The 21,844-nt window shown below is 40.8% G+C and overlaps 1 protein-coding gene across 2 annotated transcripts in view; it reads right to left on the reverse strand.

Annotated features, from left to right (window-relative positions):
* The window catches only part of LOC115789801 (SH2 domain-containing protein 3C-like), a 40,349-nt gene that overhangs the window by 3,285 nt on the left and 15,220 nt on the right, over window positions 1-21,844 (reverse strand). Inside the window, exons 2-12 of one of the 2 annotated variants that reach the window (XM_030743323.1) lie at window positions 7,761-7,889; window positions 5,601-5,750; window positions 4,580-4,857; window positions 4,348-4,425; window positions 3,523-3,650; window positions 3,045-3,417; window positions 1,649-1,778; window positions 1,326-1,441; window positions 648-819; window positions 433-544; window positions 132-338 (exon numbers count right to left, since the gene is read on the reverse strand). In XM_030743323.1, the coding sequence (XP_030599183.1) occupies window positions 132-338; window positions 433-544; window positions 648-819; window positions 1,326-1,441; window positions 1,649-1,778; window positions 3,045-3,417; window positions 3,523-3,650; window positions 4,348-4,425; window positions 4,580-4,857; window positions 5,601-5,750; window positions 7,761-7,889 (1,873 nt within the window). The remainder of the gene's footprint in view (window positions 1-131; window positions 339-432; window positions 545-647; window positions 820-1,325; window positions 1,442-1,648; window positions 1,779-3,044; window positions 3,418-3,522; window positions 3,651-4,347; window positions 4,426-4,579; window positions 4,858-5,600; window positions 5,751-7,760; window positions 7,890-21,844) is intronic. The other variant, XM_030743324.1, reaches the window with a different exon arrangement.

Raw genomic sequence — 21,844 nt, forward strand, 5'->3', positions numbered from 1 at the left:
ATGTTACAGCAAAAAATGGATGCAGTAACAGCAGAGGCAGTTGGGAATGGGATTGGTTTGGCAGAAACTTGATCATAGAGAAAGTAGTAAATGAAGGTTAATACAAACCAAAAGGAATGTGAAAATCTTACCCTGTAATTTCGTCTCTACATTGGTTCTGTAGAGTTCCCCGTGATGTGCAATGGTACGAGCTGCCTCTAAGTGGTACATGACTACATCTACTCCAACCTCTGCACTCTCCCAGGGTTCCAGTACATCCCCAAGAGCCACACCACGCTCCAGTAAAGACAGGACAGGAATGATGTGAGGGAAAGTGGTGTTGGACAGAGCATTGGACTCTGGATGTAGAGGACAGTTTTGAGTTTAGAAGCATCAATAAAATATGCACTTGTTCATTTTTATAATCACACAAACCAGCTACAGGAATCTCACCTTTCCCATCATTCATATTCTTCATGAAAGGCTTGAGTTTCTTCTCATATAGAATAGCGCCCTCTGTGTGTCTCTGGCGTAAGGTTACCCAAGTCTGCTCCAGACGGGAAATCTAAGGTAATGAAAGACATGACCAAAAAAAAAAAAAAAAATGCATTAGACACCAGCTTTGATGGATTTTCAACACTAATGATGCTGGCCTCTAATTTTCTTACCTGAGGCAGCTCCAGGGCTCTCATCACAGCAGCAAAACCAAACATGTTGCCCAGGCTGCTTTTCAACTCTGCTGCTAATTGAATGGTCTTGTGGAGCAGGGCTGCCCTCTCCTCCGTGCTTCCTGTACAGCCTAGGAGGTCCACAGCCATCATGATAGACATGGTGTAGAACCTGAGGGGGGAAAAAAAAAAGTGATGCCTTTTAATTTTTTTTCTTTAAAGCGAATTGCTCCTGATCGAGAAGCAGGTGATGCCGAGTCAAAGGCTATTAAGAAAAGCCATCTAGAATCGACATCACTGCACTGTAGTGAGTAATGGAACTGGAAGGAGCTTTTAAAACGCTGAAGAAATGCATAATTTAAAGTACTCTGAATAATTTTACAAAAAGTTTAGTGTGGGACTTAAAGTTAATGAAAAGGGAGCTATAATGCACAGTATGATGCCTCCCATTTACTTTAACAACTTTGATTGCATTCCCATGCTGTTATATTGAGGAAATATTTATTACAGAAGCAGAGGAAAAGGGAATTGCAGCAGGAAAAAAAAAATGGAAGAAATTGACAATGAGCAATTAGTGAACACGAATAAAGCAAAGCGATAATCAATAGTTGGACTAATGAAAGGGTTACTCAGTAATGCACAAAGGAGGACATTAGAAGAAAAAAAATGCATCTGCACCTCTCCAGTAGGTCAAGTCTCAGTTGATGTCCATGGGGTAGTGTCAGTAACTCAAGCCCTGAGGACACTCCCATCATCCTTTGCATTTCTGGGGTTACACCTAATATTCTAGCAACCTGCCCGAGAGAGAGACGAAAAAAGATGGTCAGTTGTCTGAGTGTTTATATTTGGGTGCTTACATTTATGCTGTGTTACATGCATGCCCATTTCTGTGCATCCATCTTTGACAGTAACATGCATCTCAACATGTATGAACGTGCATTTAAATGTTTAGGGTATGAGTTCGAGCTTGCTTGTGAGCTGCGTGCATTTTTTCTTCGTACCGTGCAGTCCACCATGGTAATATGTTTAGCTGCAGTCCTTGCATCCACCTCAGCCAGCAGCTCTTTCACTCTCTTCAGCACAGACATCTCCAGAGGCTTATTCTCAGCTGGCATAAGGCAAGACTCATACCTGCACAGGAACGATTACATCACCTTAGAAAACACTGAGCCATGACAGGACAGGAGCGCTAGTGAGGATACCAGAAAAGGCCCGACTTGTTTGAAGAAAATGCAGAGAATGTGACTTTAAATTGATTATGTGGCTCATGCCGATATCTCAGTTTATAATCTAATAAGAATTTAGTGCTCTCAGTGGCTAAAACAGTCCCTAAATGACCACAAAAAAAAACAAACAAAAAAAACCAAAACAGAATGGTGATGTGCAATTTCATGTTCATCATCTGCTGACAAAATCTGCTGATACCAGTACATCCACTCATAATACTGACAATGCTGATGCATCAGTTACCTGCGTATACTGCTGCAACATCAGCTGTTACATGAGATGAGATGTGCCCAAAACAACAGCAGCTTTTTCCTGCCAATTTTTTCCCCACTGTTGTGCACACCAATTTAGCAAAACTCCCACTGCACCAGAATTTCACAGGGGACGCAAGGATATCCAGAGGTACTGCCAACTTAGTGCATCCTGCCATTTTCATTTTACAAGCCTCATCTGCTGTGTCCTCCCAAGGCACTGCAAGCCCAATAAAAATACAGTATCTGCCGTGTCTATGACCAGAGCAAAAAGCCTGCCCTCGGGCTGTTTCCCCATAGGATTATCAGTTGCTTACTCAAGCCTGTTTTTCACTCTATTCATTCATGGCTTTACTGCAGAGGCTGTCAAAACTTCCTCGCTCATATTTTATAACATAGCAAAATGAATGAAAGTGTATTGACCTTTGAACAGAATATTCATCAACTTTCCATAATAGTATCCTCGCATTTAACCACACAATAGGCTGGCTATCCATCCTACTTATTGCTTGCAACACATAAGTATGTTTTCTTTGATATTCTCCCATCTAATAGCTGCCTTCTGCCCAACTATAACTTTCAGTTCTCGATAACCTGCCAATATGACTAAGTTTTAAGCGCAGCCATATAGTACCTTACAACAAACAGACAAATGTTTGACATTTTCTGTGTCTACTCTTCATCCTGTCGACATAATTCATTAAGAATGAAGAAAATTTAAAAGCTAAAGTCGTTACTTTTCCTCTCAAAAGAAGCAATGACATAAAACATCATAAGTCATCATAAAACTCATAAAGCTGGTTTAGTGTTAAATGTGTCTTTATCATAAAACATTCCAAGTCAGGTTAAACTAGAGGCTGAATGTCCTTTGGAAACACCATAAAGTACAAATGTGGAAGGCTTGGTTCATGTCTCCTACCTGGATGGTCTAAACGAGGAAGATGTCTCCACTTGTGGGGCACTGAACACCACCTCTCCTTCCTCTCTTGCTCCCTCCTCTGTCCCCTCCTCCACTCTTAATCTCTCTACGTAGCCCTTAGTTGGGGGTTTTGGGGGTCCAGAGGGACAAGGTCTGAGGTCACAGTAGCTCCCTGCTGTTTCTGTAGAATGCGACTGGAAGTTGGGATGATGGGCTGGTGAGGAGTGTGCTGAGTGAGAGGTATGTGTGGGAAATTCTGGAGGGTTGTCACTGGCTGAGGGGCTGACTTGGGGGTCACTGGAGCAACGCATCACAGTGGAGGGAGGGACAACAGCCAGGACCCGCCCACCTGAGTGGGCTCTCTGTCTGGTGACTAAAGAAACAGAAAGAAAGAGCCTTAAAACCTCCGCTGAGTGAGTTAGGGCATGTGATTATGTTTTATTTACGTGTCTGAGTCTGTGTGTGTCTGGTTACTTACTAGCACTATACGCTGGAGACAATGGGGTTTCCCCGACAGGTGACAAGGGGCAACGATACTCCTGAATCTGGTCCATGCTCATTGCACAGTTCCGCATTGCATCTTTATGATGGTGGATTGTTGACGGGCTGCAAACACAGCATTTTTAGGATGTTAAAAATCTTTGGTTGTTAAGGTAATGCAGGGAACCTCATAAAGCAGTGCCTTTCAGGTTTGGTTGACAGGAATGGTGTGGTAAAGGATGTAAATATTTATTATTTCTGGGTGACAGAAGATGTTTTAGTTGCCATCATGAATACACTTGCCTTATTAATCTAAAACCATGTGTGTGACTTAAGCAGGAGCAAAGATGTGTAGTACAGTTTAATTTCTTGTGAAAAAATACTGGGAAAAAAAAAACTCAACTAATATAAGATTCATAATCGACGTTCATATCTGGGAACTGTTTTCACCAATAATGCCCAAATATTTTTACTCCATCGCTTTCTGAAGTTCAGCGTGTCAAAGCCAATGATTTATCCTTTGCACCTAACGTGCATTCAATACTCCAAATAAGGCTAACATGCATTTCCACTGTACACAACATATTTGTCTGCTCCTCCTTTGCAGATTCAATTTCAAGTTTCAAACAGCCTTGTTGTCGTTGAAACTTGACTGTCCAGCCGAATAAGTCAACTGTTCACTTTGAGGACTTGATGCTGATTATTAGGGAGGTGCTAATGGTGTCAGTGAAGTGTGGGGGGGGTTCAGGAATGTGAAGGGTAAGTGCACTAACTCTGTGCTCAGAAACAACACTAGTGCCACAAACAAATACACAAACACAACCTGCAGCTGGGCACAGGTTCCGGCTCTGGTTCTGGTGTTGCCACTGGTGTCTCAACTGGACTGGGACTGTCTGAGTCACTAATCATGTATATAACATAAAGCAACAATGATGTTACAGGCCTGCAGAACAGAATAATCTGCATTTTATTATTGGCTGCTTGGCGATTGCGTTTTTGGGCAGAACGGCATCTCCAGTCAAACACAGACCTGGCTGCTCGCTCTCTCGGCTCACCTGTGAGGTATGATCTTTTCAGTTGTCAGCCCATCAGTCATAGTGACGCTCCTTCTCTTGATGTACGCTCCCCTCTGACTGGACGGTGAGTAGGCAGAACCTTGCTTGCTGTTGGAGAGGGCGAATGTGGCCTCTAGATAGCGCAGTGGGAGAGTTCTGCTGACTGGACAGTAGATGTGGACAGCGCTGGACTGGGAGACTGGTTTGCGTTGGCCCACGTAAAACCGCACAAGCTCCTGGACTGAGTCGAAACCATCAGACTCCAACATGTACTGCACCTAAAGATGAAGATATAACAAATTTCTTTGAGTGAGAAGCTCAAAATCCTACCTAAATTCTTTGTAGAGTGCTTAAAAGTACAGAGTGGAGAATAAGCTGGTAAGTGCTTAAAAAGAAGACGAAGACATCAATAAGTGGTGTAGCAATTAAAGCTTGGAAACAAAGAGAGTAACAGAGGCACAGCTGGTCAACAAGGCACACCTGTGCCAAATTAGCCTCCACATGTAATTATCTCAGTCATTAGGGGCAGCGAGAGAAAATAAGCCTTTTTCAAACGGATGGATTTGGCATACACACAAACATTCAGATAAATATTGCATGTACAAAGTGCTCATACGCATGCTGAGCTGAAATGAGAGGAGGGCTCTGAACTGGTAAAGAAAGAGGACACGTTTACAGGTCAGATAAAGGTGAAACAACATTAAAGACGGATGCATGAATTCCATTCTGATGCCATCACTGGCACCGTGCACGCTGAGTCAGTGGGAAAGCTCACTGAGGCATCTAAGTGTAACAGAGCCATTGTGAATGTTATTAGTTACGCCTGTGCTTCTCATGCTACCATCATGAAGGGACTTCGTGCAACTTAAAACACCAGCGGCAGCTGATTTGTTTGATCTTCAAGCTCTGAGCAAATTCAAAAAAGTCCATTGATAAAGTAAAACCCAGCAAGGTAAAGGGCATGATGTATGATTGTTTCAAATAGCACTGATTATGCAGCCACTAAAAGATGAATATGTACCTTAGTCTCACTGGATTTCACCAGGACTTTACTAATCTTGAAGTGCAGCACCTCATTATCCCACCGACAGGTCAGAACGTAGTCACCCACGTTGGTCAGAGAATCACGCACGAGGAAATCTCCATTACGTAAAACCAGAGTCTCTGATACCTGGAGAGAGACAAATATAGACAGAGGATGGTTTTAAGCTAAAAACTATGATTTAAAAAAAAAAAAATCCAAGCATAAAAAGCTGAAAGGAAACTTAATTCACTGAGCTACAGCTTGTGTGTGAATCTTTTGCTTCTGACACTTTGGTCTTTGAATAATTAAATTTAGAGAATTGTGATTATTTGTAACAATGCCTTAGGACAGTTTGTGTTTCTGAACAAAAACAACAGCTATCTGTCTAGCTGCCAAACCTCTCCACACTGCTGCGGATGAGTTTAATCTGGCAATGAAACATAAAATAATTGATTTTTTTTTTTTTTTTAAAAGATGAATTTCACTGCGTTCTGCACTATTTGTAAAAACAAAAGTTATTTTTGAATTTATTGACTAAACAAGCAATCCAGAAAAGCAGCATAGCATTCATAGTTAGTGAAACACCTCTGGGCTGTTACCAAATGCTGCAGATGTAGCCCTGGTTCCTGTGAGAAGAGATCACAAATATTGATCTAGCAACCACGCAGTAAAGGAAAAATATATTTCAAACTCAGCGGTTTTCCCTTTACAACTGCCTTCAAGGATGGAGAGAAAGTGGAATGTGCAAATCTTTAAATTCATTCAATAAAAGAAAACAAGGCATGGAATATGAAACGCAACACAGTCCAGAGTAAGACGTGTCAGATACCAGCAGGAGGCAGTATAAACACAGGTCAAAGGCTCAAAAGAAGGGCACCCTCTTCTTTTTGTCCCATTTTCAAACGTAACAGTGTAGATTAAAAAAGGTACTGAATTATTAACAAGGAAAGCCACACTGATCAATAAACTCGTGTCATATACTTAATTCTTACCTTTAAAATGAAGAACACAACAAAAAGAAGAAAATGATCAGGAAGGAGGAAAGCAATCTAGGAAAGCTAATGCACAGTAACTGCCTGAAGGGTGCATGAGATCTATCCTCAAGGTATTGTTTTGTAAGCAGGAGGCTGGGGTTTCCCCAAGTTTACACTGGGGTAAATCCATGAATAAATGAATATTTTATGTAAATTCAAAGGAGAAGACTCACATATGGTTGATTTGAATCTGTGTGCGCGCGCGCGTGTGTGTGTGTGTGTGAAAAAGAGACAGAGGTTGATCAAGAGACGGAGGCTGTCTATGAAGTACCCTCCACATGTGCACGGAGTGCATCAGAGTCTGTGGCTGTGTGTCTCTTTGTATCTATGCCTTAGTCACCAGCTGTGAAATTCAATTGCGTACATCAGCAACACACGCAGCTGTCTGTTTGGCAGAGTTTCCCTCCTTCTGAATGCTAAAGCAATTTCTACTGAGCTGTGACAGATGATGGGATTCATTAATCAGTGTCACTCTGTGTGTAAAGCATTTAAACTGAGCTTTCAAAGCCAGAAACTTTGGCCAAGTAATCGCTCAACTAACACTGCTGGATGACGACCACTTCAACCCGCACAAGAAACACTCCTGCGTTTGTATAATTCACTGAAATTCTGAATGAAGTGGTACAATGAAATGTGGGGGATGGAATACAAACCATGGCAGCATCAGATCATTTTCCGGATTTTTTTTTTTCTAATTTATTTATTCATGCTACACATCCGAGAGACTGTGATATGACACTCAGAAGTTTCTTCACTCAGATCTTAGCGAGTTTCTTGGTAACTAAATTCTTAAACAGAGTAGTCAAAACAGTTCTGGTGTGATTTGAGGAAGTCAGTTTAAAACTGGGGCTGCAAAGATGCTGCTAATCTCTGACCCAAGGTTGACTTTAGTCTAGAGATAGGGTGGACCACAGCAGAGATCACATCTTTAATAAAGGCTTTTTATTTGTGCATTTTTCCTGTGCATTCCTCAATGATAAACTGGCAATCAATTACACAGAACAGAAAACAGAAGCAAACCAGCAACTATGTACCAATCTGTTTCATATAGCTATTCTTCCTGTGTTATAGTTAACATGCTGTGCAAGTATAACAATTCAACAGTGTACTTCACAGCTTATACCTCTCTGGGTATGTGTCCATGGTACCAGCCATGGCTCCTGATGTCAGCAGGGCTCAGTTTCAGCTCCTCCTCTAGTTCTTTGCGAAGCTTCTCAGGAGGAGACTCCAGCAGATACTTCTCCTTAGAGAACTGTATAAGAAAAACAAGAGAAGAAAACAAGACATCATTTAGGGCTGAACTTGTAGCACGTACAGCATACTTATATGGAAAGAAAGATAACAAGCAAAATCTATATATGTCTTATTTGGCAAAATCCCACAGAGATTTGTTATTTACAAAGGAGATTTGATATATATATATATATATATATATATATATATATATATATATATATATATATATATATATATATATATATATATATATATATATACTTGAATAATTTTCATCTGTGAATAATTTAATTGTCATATAATGCAAATAGTATGATAATGTAATATGGGAGTATTGTAAAACAAAGCATCTTTTCCACAAATACAGAGACATGCACAAAAACACACACTTGGTGTTACAGAAGGCAACACTGCAGGGAAGCATCAGTGTGCGCTGCCTCCCACACAAACATGCATGCACACACACGCGCACGCACACACACACACACACACACACAGAGCAGAAACAATCCAATCGACCCTGACCTGATTACTAAGAGGAAGAAATCATCATGAGCAAGCTCTTATTGTTCTTATGTATTATGGAGATGTTGCTTTAGTCTGTAAGTGCGGCCACTCAGGAAGTAATTTGTAATTTTGTATCACTGCAAAAATAAAAAAAAGGAAAGGAAAACACACAATGCAATAAATATGCAAACAAATGGAACATGAGTCACATTTCAAAGCGTCATATTTTTTTCCACAATAAATGAAAACTGTTTAATTTTGTTTGTATTCAGCCACATAAAATTAAGAATTAATCCACATCTGAAACTAAAACTTGACAATAGTACGTGCCGAAGTACTCTGCTTTCGCTTAGGTGAGGAAGAAAAATGGGAAATCCCACACTGGGATACGTGGGTAATGGGAAGACACCATGAGAAATGATGACTGTGGAAAGATTGAGGTCAGACAAACGACCAAAGATGATTAAAACAGAGGATGCACATACACAAATGTGTGTGTGCTGCACACACAAACTCTTACACATATTTGCACAAAACAAGAGAAATCCACACAGGAATAAACACAGTAAAAAGGAAATCATCTTGCCTCTGCCAATATGAAGAGAAATGAGACTGGAGACCAAAATAAACAGTAAACATCCTTGTCACTAAGGCTGGGCTGTCATTCCGCCTAATATTTTCCCTCAGTCAGCCCCTCTTTCGTTCGGGTTCGCTGTTTTTCTCCTACTTTCTCTCAATTACTCTTTTCCCCTTTTGCCCACAGTTCCTCTGTTCATTCCCCACAGTCATAACGTTTCAGCAAGACTGTTGTCTCACTGCTGTGTGTCACAGAGAGACAGGCAGAGAGTGCGAGTGAGGACGGGGAACTGTGATGATCTGTGTGTGAAGGATTCAAAGGTTGACTGTGTGTATGTGTGCGTGATACAAAGAGCCAAAGATCTGATCTTAGCATCTCGAGGTCACTGCGAGATGAAATTATTAACTTCCTCCAGTCTTTCCATTTTTTTTCCCTTCCTTCTCCAATCCTCCAGGGAAGATGGAGGAATATCACCATGGCTCAATCTCCCAGATTAGATTCGAGGTGTGTATGTGTTGTTCTATGTGTGTGTTTGTGTAAAGGGGAGAAGAGGCCAATAAAAGAGCAGAGGGGTCAAGTGTGCAGTTATTGCTTTTCCTTGTCTCCGTGGAAACCCAAGAGAGACCTGCGACTGAACTGATGCTCAACAATGGATGCTCTGTGTGTGTGTGTGTGTGTGTGTATGTGTGTGTTTATAATACACACACACACACACACATATATATGGGGTTATGAGGCAAACTGACACATCAACAAGGCTCTATTTATGATGCAGTTCATGGAAAAGGCTCCCATCAGAGGTGACACACTATCAGAGAGACTGAACAATGGAAGGACAAAAAATAGTGATTAGATGAGGGACACACACACACACACACACAAAATCCACTTTACTGTATCCTAATATACCAGTAACACACACTGATCTATCATTGGAAATCCTCTTTGAATCCTGTTTGTACACCTATTATGTTGTTAGTACTTGTTTCCATGTGAAGAGTCATCTAAACAGTTACAGAAACTGTATGTGTGATGTAATGTGTGAGCTCATAAAATGTGTAAATAAAGACTATAAATGCTGTTTAAGGAAAAATGTGTCACCTGATGACAAGAGGGGAAGATGAAATGGGATCAGGCTCAATGGGAAACATTAACAGCAAACTGCTTCCACTTTTTACATTTTACTATTTCCTGAAAAATATTATAGCTCATTTTGAATTTGATGGCAGCAATGCATCTCAAAAAAAAAGTTGGGACAGGGCCATGTTTACCACCGTGTTGCATCTCTTCCTATTTTACTGTAAACAGCTGAAAACTGAGCAGTTGCTGGAAATATGGGTTTATTAGATTTGCAAATCATCACATTATGTTTTTGTTTACATTTTATACAACATCCCAACTTTTTTGGAACTGGAGTCAATATTAATCCATCCATTTTGTTGATGGCTTGTCTAAGAGGAATCCACAGAACCTGGAGAAAGCCCATGTAAGCCCAGGGAGAACGCAAAATTTGCAAATAGAGGGGCCCCAGCCAGCAGGCAGAATCAAACCCAGGACCTTCATGCTGCAAGGCTCCACTGCCCTGTACTATTAATGTTTCTATAAAATACACAGTTAATACTGGCCCAGTTGGTGTTATTCATCCAGCTTTGTTGCATGTTGTAGCTCCAATTTTGTGTGGACTTTCCTTAAAACTGTGACAAAGAATCTGTCTGTTCTATATTCTGTTTTTAATATTATTTTTATTTATATAACACTTTTTAAAGTGTTTTATAAAGTTACTACACTCAGTAACAACCCATTTTATTTCTCTATTACTACTGCAACTATAAGTTGCCTTTTTTTTTTACACCAACTTTTATCTACGTACAGTACATCAGTCAAAAGTAGCTCCACAGAAAAAACAAATAACACAAACACAAATTTAAGCAGCGCTCTCTCACTTGATTTAATAGCATCATAAGAGTACATGAATGGATTTGATTTGAACGATTTGTATATACTGAGCATGAACTCAGCAACAACAACACTCATATAGGGCAGCAAAAAAAAGCAGACTAGTTGCATTATGAGCCAACAGGCAGACAGACAGGAGAAGAACAGAAGCCAGCACGCAGCAGGAACAGTCAGAAACAGACAGACAAAACAAGCAGCATGCATAAAGACAAGACATCAGACATTCAGAAAGGCGCAGAGGCAGACAGACAGACAACAAAAACTCATTAATGTAGACAGCGAGGCAGACTTGCAGGAAGACAGGTAGCCCATTAGGGGATGAGAGAGTTTGGGCAATTTAGCAGCTGATGCAGGACTTCGCTTCCCCAGGGGGTTAGGAGAAGGAGGTGTGTGTGTGTGTGCATTTGTGTATGCATCCATCCATGTATCTGTAGGCATGTGTGCATAGAGTAAATGTGAGTTCTACATGGGTGGTGCTTTTAATGGATGGGGTTCTGTTCGTGGAGAAGGCTGAGCTGATGAGATTTAAAAAAAAAGATAAAAGCACGGCTTCATGGAAATGGTGTACAGCTTGAACGTGACTAAGGAAGAGTCAGGAAACGGGTGATGGGGTTAGGGTTTTATGTGTGAAAATGAGGTATAGATAACAACACAGTGCGATCCATCACCTAATTTACACCAGCATGCGCTTGAGCCACCGCTCCTCACAGCAGGCCAATTAGACGGTTTCATCTCATGACATCACCGCACTCTGCCTGAGTAAAAATTGACACCACTATCACTCAGCATCAGTGAAAGAAAAAGAGGAACCATCCAAAAGGAAAATGAAAGGGATGATAATGGGGAGAAATTCTAAATATATGCACATATTTATACATACATTATGCATGCACACTATTTTTGTTGTGTGTGCGTGTTACTGGGCTTGTTTGGTTTGATTCTGTCTGTAAACACTGAACTGGATATTTCCCGTGTTTATTATTTTGTCCAGTGTTCACGCTTTTCTGGATTCTTTTCAGTTCATCTACAAAATATAATGCAGTGATAAAGTATCTGCCCTCTTCCTGATTTCTTAGTTTTTTTTTTTTTTGCATATTTGGCACACTTAAACGTTTCCAATCATCATTTCAGACAAATATGCAAAAAACCCTAAGAAATCAGGATGGGGGCAGATACTTTTTTCACAGCACTGCATATCAATACTGGTTCACTGAGAAAATGAAAGAAACTGAAACATCGCTTTTGCATATGGAAGTGTGAGTTTGGGCAAAACACAGCAGGTTAGAGCGTTACTCTGTCACAAACCAGCATGTTGCTGTTTGCGGTTTAAAATCGTTTCTTTGCTAATTTTTGCTGAGGGAGCACGATGCCAAAGTACCTCAAGCAATTTGAAGTGATACATTCACAAACAGCACCAGAAGTGAAGGCATCGGTGAGAAACCAAACGGAAAATGTTTGCTGACAACTCTAAAAACCTGCAGGGAAACAAAAATAAAGTCCCTGGAATTTAGCGGCGTGTATGCAAGGCGGATAAACACGAGGAACGCGTTTCAGGAGGAAAACGCACCGAGAAAAGGATGAATGCACTCTAAACAGACTGCAGCACTTGGATCTGAGCTCATGTCAGAATGCACCTTCTTTCTTTTTCAGCAAGTGGGCTGGCCTCTAACCCCGCTGTCATGGTAACACAGAGTTGCGGTGACACTGGCGGGTTGGGCAAGAGGGGGGGGTTGTAATCCCACCTCATCTGCACACAAACTCTGAGGTCAGGGGTCCAATTCCTGAAGAACCTTTCTATTCCTTGATCTGCTTTCACTTTCTTCTCCTCTTTGCTCCCCTTCAGCCCTATGCCTCTGACTTGAGGCTATAGAGACCTAGATTATTGTATAAGGACCCGTCAATCCTTCTATCGCCCATTACACACCCCCACACACTCTGGCATATACACATTATAGGGGTTTATGTGTGCATACGTGGCCAATATCACCCCTCTCCAGACTGCTGTAATCCCTCTGTGCCCTCCAGCCTGATCTCCACTGCTATATTCACACTGGTTCTCATGGGTGTAGTAGTCTTTAAGTCACATGTAAAATGATATGAGCATTAGAGGGAAGGGCAGGTAACACAAGCCTTCTTTATTTTTTCTGAGCGAGGCGTGAATAGCATTGAATCAAAGCTAATTCAACTGTTTTTGCAATGATGCAATAAAGAAGGCTCAAATGTGGATTTGATAATCTCATTCTCCGGCTAGAAAGTGAAAAAGGAGTACGGTCTGTGTGATGTGTAGTGGTTTGCTCAAATGTTTGGACCACATTATCTACACTGTATCTGACAATCCAGCTGGAGAGAATGGTGTGTTAATTAGAGGAGAACTCTCTATCGTCTACTGAATGATTAAAAATCTGCTCAAGTATAAAAAAAAAAAAAAACCCCAGCCTGGTTCAACCTGAGCCTGAGCCTCTGCAAAGCTTAACAAGGCTGAAGCTCATAAAAATTTTTTGTCAGCATGCCTGGGATTTTGTTAGACTAACAGCTTTTATAATTCATCTTTCATTTACAAGAAAGCACACATGCCATTCTCACAAATGAGTCGAAAAACAGCTACAGCTAGCCACAGATGATGTTTTACTTCAGGAGAAATGATTATGACAAAGCAGAAGTAAATAGATTTGCAATTAAGAAAACCCTCTCCAAAATATGATATATACATTGTGGGGTGTCTTTATGATTACCATGAATATGACTTTGGCACAAAACTTTTACTCAACTGAAAAAAAATCATACATTCAAAAAATAGGTTCAGATGTTGAGGTCCAGTTGGATTTTAGGCACAGAATACGAGGTTTACAGGGGTAATGGGGATAGCAGGAAGCACCTGGCGGACTTGCATGGAAATGGAAATCACAGAGAACTTCCCACCTGACATCCACTCACCAGAATGTCAAAGTGAACAAATAACAGATCAGAGAGGATAAAGCTCCATATCACAGCAGTCTGCAGACAGTCATATCAGTCCCATTGCAGCTCAATAATCAGCACATAAGGTATTTATTAGGTGTTGTTTCTGGGTGCCTCCACATGCTACAGAAGATAATTTAAAGTAAAACATAAAACTTCAAAGTGCTACAATGCTTCTCTCCTTTTCTGGATTAATCCTACTTTTTATAAGGTGAGAAATGTAATAATAATGCATCTCTCATTAATCAGGGCTCTTCAGGGTTGTTTCATATGAGCTCATGTTTAAAAAAAAAACCAACTAAAAACAAAATAAAACGCAGGAACAACAACAAATTCAAACCTAACAAGGGAATGATGGAGCGATATTAGAACTAGAACTGTCCAAAACCTGTTGTGTCCAAACACAGCTTGGCCTGAGAATCAAACCTGACTGTTTGCAACGCCCCAAAAAAGAAGGGAAAAAACCCACCAAGATTAAAAAAAATAAAAATAACAGTGTTGATATCTCATGTGATTGTATCACATGAGATAATATCAGAGAAACAGCTAGTCTCTTCAGACGTAGAGAGTGATGACTAGTAGACACAGACGGAGAAATGGAGCGAGAGCATGAGAGTGATAACAGTGACCTTTTATTGTCATTAGGAATGAGTGTCTCATACGTACACACTTGAACACACACACAGGGCACTCTCCTCTTGGGGGAGCTGGATGCTGATATACTGTACTACAGAAATCTATATACTCACACACACACACACACATACAGAGCACAGATCTGAGCTGTCAGTCAGTATGGTGTTGGTGCAGAGACCCCCTGTATTGAGTGACAGCTGGTGGACAGGATATGACATACAACTACACTCCCACTGAGACTGCAGGAAGCACAGTGCCACTCCGCACTGCACGGCTCCACTTTCACAAAACTACGCTTGCCTTATGCTGCAGATGCTCTCTCTCTCTCTCTCTCTCTCTCTTTTTGTTTTTTTTACTTTCTCAGGACTTCTCAGGTTATTGCTTCCCATTTTTTACCCAGTCTATAACTCAAGAGTCTTTTTAGTCATGAAGTGGTAGTGACAAAACAGTAAAAAGAAGATGGTCAGAAACATTAAAAAAAAGTGACAAATAATGCCAAAAACTATATGCTGAAGTTGCAACTACTTTTTTTATTTGTATTTTTTTTTTAATCCATCACAGAGAAACTCTGAAAGTTCAGCCACTGCTAAATTTCCCAACTGGCTGGCTCATTGGCCAGGTTGCTGCTGTAGCAGTCCTCGATATTAATGACTTCCCTGTCCCGCGGTTGGACGCCTCCACCGTATTGGACTGCAGCTGCCGTCAGCAGTCCTTCTTCTGCTCTGGAGATCCACTACGAACTGTTTTCAATATTATTTCTAGGGATGTCACCTGAAACACACTACAATTCTTGTGGAACTGAAGGGGGCAGCATACGGGTACAAGTGTACCCCCCCCCTCCACCACCACTACAAGCACAGGAAAATACCTGTGCTCCGGCTCACTCATAAGGAAAGCAGAGATAGTTATGGAAGTACTTCGATGGGAGTGACAGGAAAAGCACCTAAAAGAGCAGCGGCCAGATCTGGTATAAAAAATTCACACAAAATATAATCTTAACATTTCAAATGTTTTGTTTTGGTATCAAATTGTGTAATTCTACTGTTATTGGTACTGACTACTACATTTCTGGTATTGTGACATTCCTAATTACTGCAGTTGGGAAGTAGAGGACTCTTGTTTGTAGACATTTTAGTAAATCTACTCCCAGGGGAAGTAACAAAAAAACAGTGCACATGAAAGATCCGTTATAATCACCTTTTGCAGGGGAGCACCATGTGAGCCGGTACATCTAAGCACATTAGGTCAAACCACGCTGAACTGAGAAGTGGCTCTGCAGAATCATTTTACCTTAAATGCTCCATTCCCCGGTTAAGGTTAAATTTGAAATCAAATCTGAACATTGGTGATGCGTCATCACCTGACCTCCTGCTGTATCCTTACATAAAAACAAACTGGTGAGCAAAGCCCTGCCAAAATCTGAAAGAATGAAGACACATCTGAAAAAGAAAGACTTTAATATTTCCCTTTAATATATTACAGTATTTGTCTTCTCTGTAGACCAACCCAGCCTTTTCCTGTGTCCTTATTTGACTCTGTCATTCATATTTTAATGCCCCTTCTTCTGTGATGCACTTCCTTTCTATTTCCCTCTCTGTCTCTGCTCAACCTGGTCAACAGTGTCTGTCGGCACTTTGATGAGAAGCCCATCGCTGATAGTGAAACATGAGTGTGTATGTGCGTGTCCCAGCTACCACTGCAAAAGATATATCTGACAATCAGCTGCCTGAAGGGATGAACGTCCTCTGTGTGGCAGCATGTAAGAAGGTGGTTTGTTTATTATAATTATGCTTGCATCCACAATACTGAACACTCTGGTGAATTGAATTTGTTATTATTATAGTTTTTTTTTAATCTGGTGAGTTTTTTGCACATTGCAGTGCTGTCTGCAGCACTCAGAAATACACACACACACACACACACACACACACACACACACACACACACACACACACACACACACACACACACACACACACACACACACACACACACACACACACACACACAAAGAAAGAAAAATACATTTTAAAAAAAGCTTTTTTAACCTCACAAACTTTAACAGAGGATCCCTTATACACACACGCACACATGAAGTGCTGATACGTGCACACAAAGCAGCAGAGAAGATTTTAATGATGTTTGACTGTTAAGTACAAGTGCACTTGTCTCCCTCACCTCCCAATCCATGGTTTCTCTGCTGAACAGGCCTATAGGCTACGCTCTCTCACGCACAGAGGGATGTAAACACTCATTTCCCAAAAGAACTTCTACAGACACTCACACCCCCATTTTCCCCACCAATGAAAATACAAAACAACCAGAAACAGAGAAACAACAGGCACACAAACAAGATCAAACAGCAACAAGGAGACAAGCAGATTATGCATAAATACCCACAGACAAGTGCACACGCAGGTCGAGATGGAGATGACAGCGCTCCATTTTGCTAAAGATACTGCTGACATGTTTAGTCATTAAAGAAACAGTCACCCAGAGTACAATACAGACTGAAAACACAGATTTAATTAGATGTTTCTCAGGATGAAATAAGACTACTTAGTTCAATGCAATTCAATTTAGATTACCTTAATAGCTGCTTCTGCTAATGACACAGCACTGTATCCACACACACTGAATGGTTATAATTGGATACACCCACAAAATTAACACAATTTACATGCGTGCAAAGTCCAGCTGCATAGTCACCCAGTGACAGCTAAGTGTGTAGGCAATGGAGGGGTTGAGTCTTATTATCTAAGCTCTTTAGCTCACAGGCCTTTATAATGTATGTTCTCAATCAGCTTCTTACTATGAGTGTAGGTAAATGAACTGTATTCATGTAGCACTTTTCTAGCCTTATTGACCACTCAGTTGCTCTTCCTACCACACACACACAGATGGTTGTACAAAATGTTCAAAGACACTTTAACATTTACAAGGTGATATCTCTGGTGTACCTCTCAGAAGCAATCGTCTATGGTAACATTTAAATTTGAATTCAATGATTGCTGATTGGGTGGCTTGTGCCAAGATATTAAATGCTAAATATTTATTATTTAATGCTGCAGAGAAGCTCTCAGAAGCCTTAAGAAATACTTAAAAAAAAAAAAAAAGAATGCTTTTAAACCCCTAATGACTAAATGTTTACTGCATGAGTGGCATAAAATCAGTCACAGATTGACGACACATATTCCTTAACATCCACATTGTATGTGCAGTGGATGTAGACATAAATAAATATTGGGCTGCATGAATCCATTGCTAAAATAAAACTGAGCTGTTATCTCACTATAATACACAAAACCTTTGTCTGTCTGTGTGTTTGTTTCTTTGTCCAACAACTCCTCTTATGTAACCAGGAGTAGAGCACTAAAACAAGGCACACAGGTACATCTTAGACCCCGGAAGGTTCTTATCTATATTACATATTATGACATCATGACATGTCCTAGTAACCACGTCTGCAACAAGCTAAAATGACCTGTTATTTTTGTTTTTAGCATTTAAGCACCAACAGCATCTTATAAAAGCATCCTAATATTTTCATTTCACAGCAATAACATCTAATTTATATCCACAAAACTTCAATTATGCATGATAAAATATGATGTCATCATGCTGACTAGCAAACACCTAGCAATGGGCTGAAATGACATCATTATTTGCATTTATTTATTTGCAATTGTCCAAGTACAACACCTTATAACAGCATCACATCAATTTTATTTCACAGCCAGTGGCACAAACAGGCCAAATGACACATACTGATGCACCAAAGAGGTGACAGGTAGAGAACAGGATCATTACACTGAATAAACACACACAAAAAAAGCCAATACGACTCCAACCAAACAAGATTAGCACATATACTCACACCCTACTCTCTTACAGTCGACTCAGCAGTGCCACGCCTATAGATGCTGTTGCCATGGTAGTTCCATACCCTGCATGCCCCAGCTGGTGTTTCCCTGAGGAAAAATGTCTGGGTGTGTGTTAGTGTGTGTGACAGAGAGAAGGTTAACACGCCCCATGTGTGCTTTGCTCTGTCATGTGCAGTGAGGTGTACCGAAGAGGAAAACATGGCTGGTTGAGAGCAGTCATAATGGTATCCCATTGTATGTACTGTTGTGTGTGTGCGTGCACACATGTGATCCGTTCCTATATTATTAGTCCCTCAACACCTGAGTCATCAGTTTTTCCTATGGGCAATTGGTTGGTCGAGTTCATCAACGCTGACTGAAGATAAATTCTAATTCAGGTCCAGTCGAAGACAAAACAGTGGACAGAGATCCAAAGCTTTAAAACATTTTACTGTCAACATACTGCTGACAGTGAAAACACAACAATAGATGAAAATAGAGTCATGAAGCCATTTCAGCAGCCCACTCAGTCACACTATGTGTTGCTCTTCTGTTACAATGACTCATGCTTTAAATTTACACACATTGCAGTATGCAGTGACCTATGTTTCTGCCAGCATGGCTGAGAGGACAAGTACAACATTTATTAGTCATATTTCCAGCTGAGTTCTTTTTACTAGACCATCACACTACACACGAACTGGTCTGGTCTGGTAGTACTTCTGATGCAAGCACCAACCTCCGACGCTGAAAAATGAAGCACACTCAGAAGGACCTGAAACTGCAGTTCATCTAATGGTCACTTGAGGCTGGCTCCTCAAGGACTTCCATGGAAAAATGCCCAAACTTCAGGAATGAAATGAACATACCATGTGGAGCACAGAAGTTAATCGGTCACTCCCAGCCCGATAAAACCAAGACAAAAACTGCCATAATGCCATCAATGACCATACCCAGTCCTCACATCTGTGCACAAAAGACTTGAAAGTCATTCTCAAAATATAACCTGCACATAATACAGCTCAAGATGTTTGTTAACCCCAAATGGCACTGCTAAACCAACCCTATCCATCTTTGCTGCTTGGCCAAAGCTCAGAGTAATCTCAGGAAAATTGAGGATTTGCTGGTCAATCACTGCAGTTCCTCCTGCCTTTCTCTGCTGCTCATAATTCACTTGTCCCTCACTGCAGTGCAATTTATAGGCAGCTCAAATGTACACATTTGTCTGACTCATCACATGGCTTGCCTTTACTTCGCTGCTTTAGCCAATTTTCCTTCTCATCAGGTTTCACTTTCTCCATCCACCACGCTTTAAGCGAACACTGCAGCCCTTTTTTTCTGCACCTCTCGCTTTTCTCTCGACGTGTTTTGCTCTGTCTTTGAACGCTGATCTTTTTCTGAACTCGTCTGTTTGTTTGTTTTTCTCACCTCCTTCTCTGACACATAACTGTTAAGCGGGGACAGCTGGGAAGGATGGAGATAAGAAAGTAAGTTTGCAGAGGTCAGCGGTCTCATTTTTTGCTTTCTAACCTGCATCATGCCTGATCTGTCTTAATACGAACTTTAGTATCCTCTCCACTTATTCCATTATAGCACCCTTTGTCTTTCTCCTCCCATTCTTTTATTCTATAAAATTCTGTGCAGTTGATCTTCACAGTCACTCTTTCTAGTTCTTCTCTCACTCCGCCCGTCCTCCTGCCCTATCCTGCCATCATATCATTCCCGCCTCTGTGCACTTCCCCTCACAGCTCCAGTCAGCCGGTATGTCAGTGTGTAGCTGCTTGCGCGGAAATGTCTGTGTTGATATCAAACAACAGCGGAGGCATCACCTTGTTCCATCGGTAAAACCGAGAGACAAAGGGAGAGAGAGAAGCGATGTTTTAGAAGGCGTAAGGAAGAAAAGAAAAGTCTGTATAAAAACTCGACAAAACAAGTGGTTTCATTTGTGGTATTTAATCTCCTCAAATTATACCGAACACACTCCCTAATCTGGTAATCTATTTAAGCTGCAAAATTTCCCTTTTTTTATCCTCCGACATGTCAGCACTGCTGCTGCTGCCCTGCATCGCTGCCCTGCTGGTTCAACCCCTCCACCTTCCTGTTATCTACCTGTATGTTATCTACTCATCACTCCCCATTTATTTGTTTATTCGTTGCTATTAAAATCCCAATAGTCTTTAACCCACAGCTTAAATGTGGTCTTCTGTGACTTTAACCTCTATTCCACACTGGTTAAAGAATATCGTCACCTTGTCTTTAATTGAAACCCACGGCTGATAGTGTTTGTGACAGCCAAGGCCAGCTGGGACAGCCAAAAGATGCTCTGGGCAGTTTATTCACTCTCCTGGAAATACAATTCTAATCTTTAATTTTGGCAGTGCAGAGAAGAGGCTGCAACTGGTGGGGCAGAGGACTGTGAGACTCGTGATTGTCAGCGAACTGTGTTGTTTCTAAAAATGACCTCATTATGGCAAATAGGCTAATTATAGTATAGTAAATCAGTCACAATAAGAGTCAAATTTCCTCAGCTCCAGTCTCCAACACTCACACACAGACACACACACACATGCAGTTTCCCCTAAGGGCTGTGCCACCCTGGCCTTAACCATTAATGGCTAATTTGCTGGGTTTTGGGGTTATAGGTCTTCACATTGATGGATGGAAGGTCTCAAGACTCATCAATACTAACCCACCTCTGTTAACACACACACACACATAACAATGGAAACACATACTTATTCATCTAGGTGCAGACATGTGTGCGTGAATTTAAACATATACTGCAACCTCCACATGGATGCACACACAGATCTATTCTTTATTTGCCATTTAATCGCAAGCCAGTACCATTACCATCCATACTAAGTCAATCTATCTTTACAGTGACAGGTGTGAAGGGAAAACCACAAACCCACAATTCTTTTCTCCAGTACAGTTTAACTATAAAGGGACAAAAATGAAGGAAGCAGCCATTGAAGGACACACAGCAATGAGGCAGTGATGGGAGATGGGGGCTGGTTAAGAGGGACTGTCTTCTTTTGTTAATACTGGCCAACACATCTGCAAAACCACCCTTTTAGACATCATTAGCATTAGGATTAGATGGTGGATATGCATAATACCAAAACAGGAGAAACACACACACACTGGAAATGAGAACTCATGAAGACATTTTAAAAATCTGAGTATTGATTTTTTGACAACCCTATAACCTGCAGAGTCCATGATCCAAACCAGACTTATCACTGTTTGTCATTCATAATGTGATTATAACCAATCACCAGGTAACAAACTTTCACTTTTGTGGAACTTGAAAAACTCTGTTTTTCTAAAATTCACAAAAGCAAAGTTTGGCAGGAATAATGGACATTTTCTTTATGATAAAATATAACACTTGCTTGTCAAAGCCAAATATTGTGTTACATTGTGTTATCTCCTCATCATGGCACCTGTTATTTGGTGGGATACATCAGG

The sequence above is a fragment of the Archocentrus centrarchus genome, chromosome 12 (assembly GCF_007364275.1).
Source record: "Archocentrus centrarchus isolate MPI-CPG fArcCen1 chromosome 12, fArcCen1, whole genome shotgun sequence".
In the NCBI taxonomy this organism is placed as follows: domain Eukaryota; kingdom Metazoa; phylum Chordata; class Actinopteri; order Cichliformes; family Cichlidae; genus Archocentrus; species Archocentrus centrarchus.